We start from the raw sequence: 4060 nt of genomic DNA on the forward strand, positions 1-4060 counted from the left end.
ATTTCTTAAAAATATAATACAATACAATTAGAAATGCCGTATAATATAAAAAAGGACTACTTATAGATATAGGTAACTCGTATTATTTTCTTTCGTGTATGTGTGAAAACTGGTGAAAACAAGCCTTGTTTGGTACAGTTGACACGACATGAGTATGAGGATTACTGTTGTTGGTATTAAGTTATCGATAGAAATTAATAATTCGTTATAACTTATAATACTAAAATGCCTGCAACCGCTTTACACAAATTTATAACGTTGATGGGACTATTGTCAATATTACATACAGCATATTCAGCTGCCCAACGTACGTACTGCAATTATAATTAAGAATTTTTCGATCGAATTACCTTTCCTTAATATGTCTTGGGTTAAGTTGTTTGTATCTTAAATTGTTTTTGTGCAATGCAATTCACAGATCGTTCGTATTTACGGATAACTGAACAGGAATTCATTACCTTACCAATTGATGTATGTATAAAATTAGATTTACAAATCCTGGCATATAGAAAGTATGGTGATACGTTTTTATTACAGATTTTAATACAAGGCATTATCAGTTTATTTATGGTTATGTATGGAGTAATGTATATTGCCGGTGATTTTAAGGAAATTCGAGCAGTGGTTGATTTAGAAAACAAATCGTGGGAAACATTAAGAAATCTTCCATCATTTCAAATATTCAGTCATCGTGGAAGATCTTTATCTTCTTAACGCATACAGTGAATCTTATGTTTTTATTATTAATTTTTGGGGGAGGCACAATAATATAATCGTTCAATAAGTAGTATATTGTAATGTACGGAATTGTGTAATTTAAGTAATTATTTATTATTTGATCATAATTTTATTACATGTATAACAAATACAAAAAGATATTTGTGGTAATATAGTATGAATTTTAAATCACATATTAAAATGTGTGAATGTACATATTGTTTCTAATAGATGTAACAATAGAATACAAATGAAATAAATATTAAAACTTTGTGTTTTCTTATTCGTGTATTTTATATTTATTTTATGCAAAATACCAATGAACGAAGAATAAATGTAATTTCATGTAAAGATATCACTTCTTTTGCTTCTTCTTTTCAGCTTCTGCTTCTTTTTCTCTCTCAATTTCAGTAACATATTCTCCAATGGTATCTAAATCTAGCATCTACAGCATAAAAAATATGTAAAATGAATCGTTCAAAGAAAAGATAGAAAATAAGAGTTTTAGAGTTTATATACCTGTAGAGGTTGACCGCGTCGCATTACGGCGATTTCTAAATTTTTTCTTCCTGATTGTACAACTTCTAGTAAAGCTCTAATAGCCAATTTTATCGTTCCTTTTTCTGTCGCTACTTCTTCTGGTGTATAATATTTTTGTAAAAATTCATGAACTGTTTTAGCATTTCGACCTGTCGCGTTTGCCTTTAAAAAGAAATTAATATTTTTTCTTTTTTCTTTTGCAATTAACAAGAATAGTCTTTATGCAGGTGACATACCTTCCACTCATAATAAATGCCTGAGGGTTCTGTTTGATATAAGTGTGGAACACCATCATAATCAAAACCAGCTAACAGACATGATATTCCAAATGGTCTTCTACCATTACTTTGTGTATATTTCTGTTTCAAACCTAAGAGCAATAATCAAGTTATTTGTCTTATAAGCATAGACATAATTGAAATGTAACAAGTAAAATATGTTTATTTACCTGCAATGTACCTAGTTATATATTCCAGTGTAACTGGATCTTCTACAGTTAATCTGTGACTCTGACATTCAACTTGTGCTCGATTAATTAGTACTCTTGCATCTGCTGTCAAACCTTAGAACATGAAACAAGATATACATTAAAATATAGTATATCTGTAGATCATACTACAAATATTTAAAAGATCTATCTATAAACGAACCTGCAAATGCCATTACAACATGTTCATCTAAGAGACATATCTTACGAACTGTCCGTTCTTCTTGAAGTTTTGCAATGGATTTCTTTTCAACACCTAGAACGACTACGTCGTTACCACGAACGCCAACCTGATATAAATCAATTTAAAATATTTTCCTTTTAAAAAGATATACATTACAAAGCATAAAGACATACATCATACACATGAAAAGTATTTCAATTTACTTTCAATTCAATTTATTAACTATACATATGTAAACGTATTTAAATATTATTATGCAAAATTTTATATAGAGAGAAAGATATACTTAATGCAAAAGATATACAGAAAGTTGAATAATTTAACCGCAAACACAAAAGAGGTTAGACAAAATATATCACCGTACCGCAGAAGAACCTTTTCTCACGGCTTCTTGTGCATATTCCACTTGTAGCAAATGCCCATCTGGTGAAAATACCGTGATAGCTCTATCGTACCTTGCTGTCATTGTTTCAAACTTTACAAAAATGCACCTCACTTACTTCGTCCACGAAATGACTTCGCCGTTTTTCGAACTGATCGCTACATTCGCTACTCATTCAGAGGCTTGATTCCATTTCTTACCGATAGAGGGTAATACAGCGGAACGTATTTCTTTCGACAATAGGAATAACGGGTTGAAACATGGCGGTTGCGGGGTTGAAGCCATTTCCGGGGAAAAGGGAACAACGGTCACGTGGTACTTTGGTGCCGTATTGGCAATTGGTTATGATCACGCAAGCGCAATCTTATTCTTATCGAGTAAAAGTGAGTTAGGTGAATTGACATATTCATCTAATAATGTCATAACAGTTTAACATATATGTGAAAAAACTATTAGAAATACGTTATGCAAAAGTAGCAGTACATATATGGGTAAGAAATTTCCAGTTACCGGCCTAACTAATGAAGTTCTAAGCAATTTTATTGGAGGTGAATTATTTTCGAATTTAGAAAGTCATATGTCTAAGCAAAGCACGCTTGACAGTGATATTTAGATTATATCGCAAAACAAGCCATTAATACCTCAACGAATATACGACACATCAATGTAAGCGACTCATCAACGAGTATCAAGCGTTGCGTCAATAAATGTAATTGATGATAAAATCAATAAAAAAGAATTTTGTTTAAAAGTTATTGACAATGTATCTTAATCTCCTTATGCTATTGATATTGACGATTCAATTTATATAATTGCACAATTTATCGAAGTTTCGATATTTAGGTAATTAGATTAACATTTAATCGCTCGGTGATAAGCTATATGGTGTTGTAAAATTCGCTGAATCATGTTGAATATGATTCATAATGCTTTGTTATGTGCAGAAATATGAAAGATAATCTTCTAGTTATCTCTATTTCTATATAATCTCATTAAATAATAATTTATTGAATTTATTGCATAGTTGTCTATGCCCATGGTAGCTACAAAATTAGATACCAAACAAAAACAATAAAGATATTTCATATCTATAAAATTCTTACGTCTCGATGATATGCATTTATAGAACACCATTAACATGTCAGTACACTGATATATAAAAAAAAACACTTTGTATCTCTGTTCTACGGAAAATGTTCTATCTTATATGTATAATTGTAAACTAAAGGTCTCATCTTGAAATTTCGCGCATTCAGCTAACACCAATCAGCAATGCGGCACCAAAGTACCACATGATCGTGTTTCCCGCTCCCCACTGCAAATAACTTCACTCTCCTCGCCTAAAGTCTAAAGTAGTGGTTTATGCTTCATTCCGTTATTGCTATGTCCATGATTATTTTCTATCAGTTTTTACATACATATATCGATAGTGACATAACACATTTGCATAACACATTGTTTGTTATTGCTTGTTTTTCCAAAAATGTAAGAAATAACTTACATTTGCTTTCAAGAGAGAAAGAAAAAATATTGTAGTTAATATATAATTGTCGCTCGCTTAACACGTAGAATTACGACCCTGTCTTTTTATTAAGAAAAACTTACGACAAATAATATCATGTCGCGTCCTTGTAAAAACCGCCAAGTTATCGTTTCTAGATTTTTAAAAACTTACCAAATGAGAAGAGCAGTATATGGGTATGCATGTATCTACCGCTGTAATGAGTTGCGTTCTTAGGAAACCATCATA

At 31.0% G+C, this 4060-nt stretch overlaps 2 protein-coding genes across 3 annotated transcripts; one reads left to right on the forward strand and one right to left on the reverse strand.

The window, feature by feature from the left end:
• Positions 1-82: 82 nt before the first annotated feature.
• On the forward strand, positions 83-1000 carry EMC5 (ER membrane protein complex subunit 5). The gene is made up of 3 exons (XM_069125950.1): positions 83-307; positions 419-471; positions 538-1000. Exons 1-3 carry the CDS (start codon positions 226-228, stop codon positions 712-714), a joined length of 312 nt encoding a protein of 103 aa, XP_068982051.1. The 5' UTR covers positions 83-225; the 3' UTR covers positions 715-1000.
• On the reverse strand, positions 987-2531 carry Prosalpha4 (proteasome alpha4 subunit). Of its 2 annotated transcripts, none has more exons than XM_069125947.1 (6): positions 2429-2531; positions 1908-2034; positions 1706-1819; positions 1494-1627; positions 1237-1419; positions 987-1162 (listed from the first exon to the last, which is right to left on the reverse strand). In XM_069125947.1, the coding sequence occupies exons 1-6, from the start codon at positions 2483-2485 to the stop codon at positions 1073-1075; spliced, it is 705 nt and encodes a 234-aa protein (XP_068982048.1). In that variant the 5' UTR covers positions 2486-2531; the 3' UTR covers positions 987-1072. The 2 variants fall into 2 exon arrangements, with proteins under 2 accessions (XP_068982048.1, XP_068982047.1); XM_069125946.1 differs by having other exon boundaries at positions 2293-2521.
• Positions 2532-4060: the final 1529 nt, after the last annotated feature.

Source organism: Bombus flavifrons, chromosome 13 (assembly GCF_040668555.2).
Source record: "Bombus flavifrons isolate JBK064 chromosome 13, iyBomFlav1_principal, whole genome shotgun sequence".
Taxonomy (NCBI): domain Eukaryota; kingdom Metazoa; phylum Arthropoda; class Insecta; order Hymenoptera; family Apidae; genus Bombus; species Bombus flavifrons.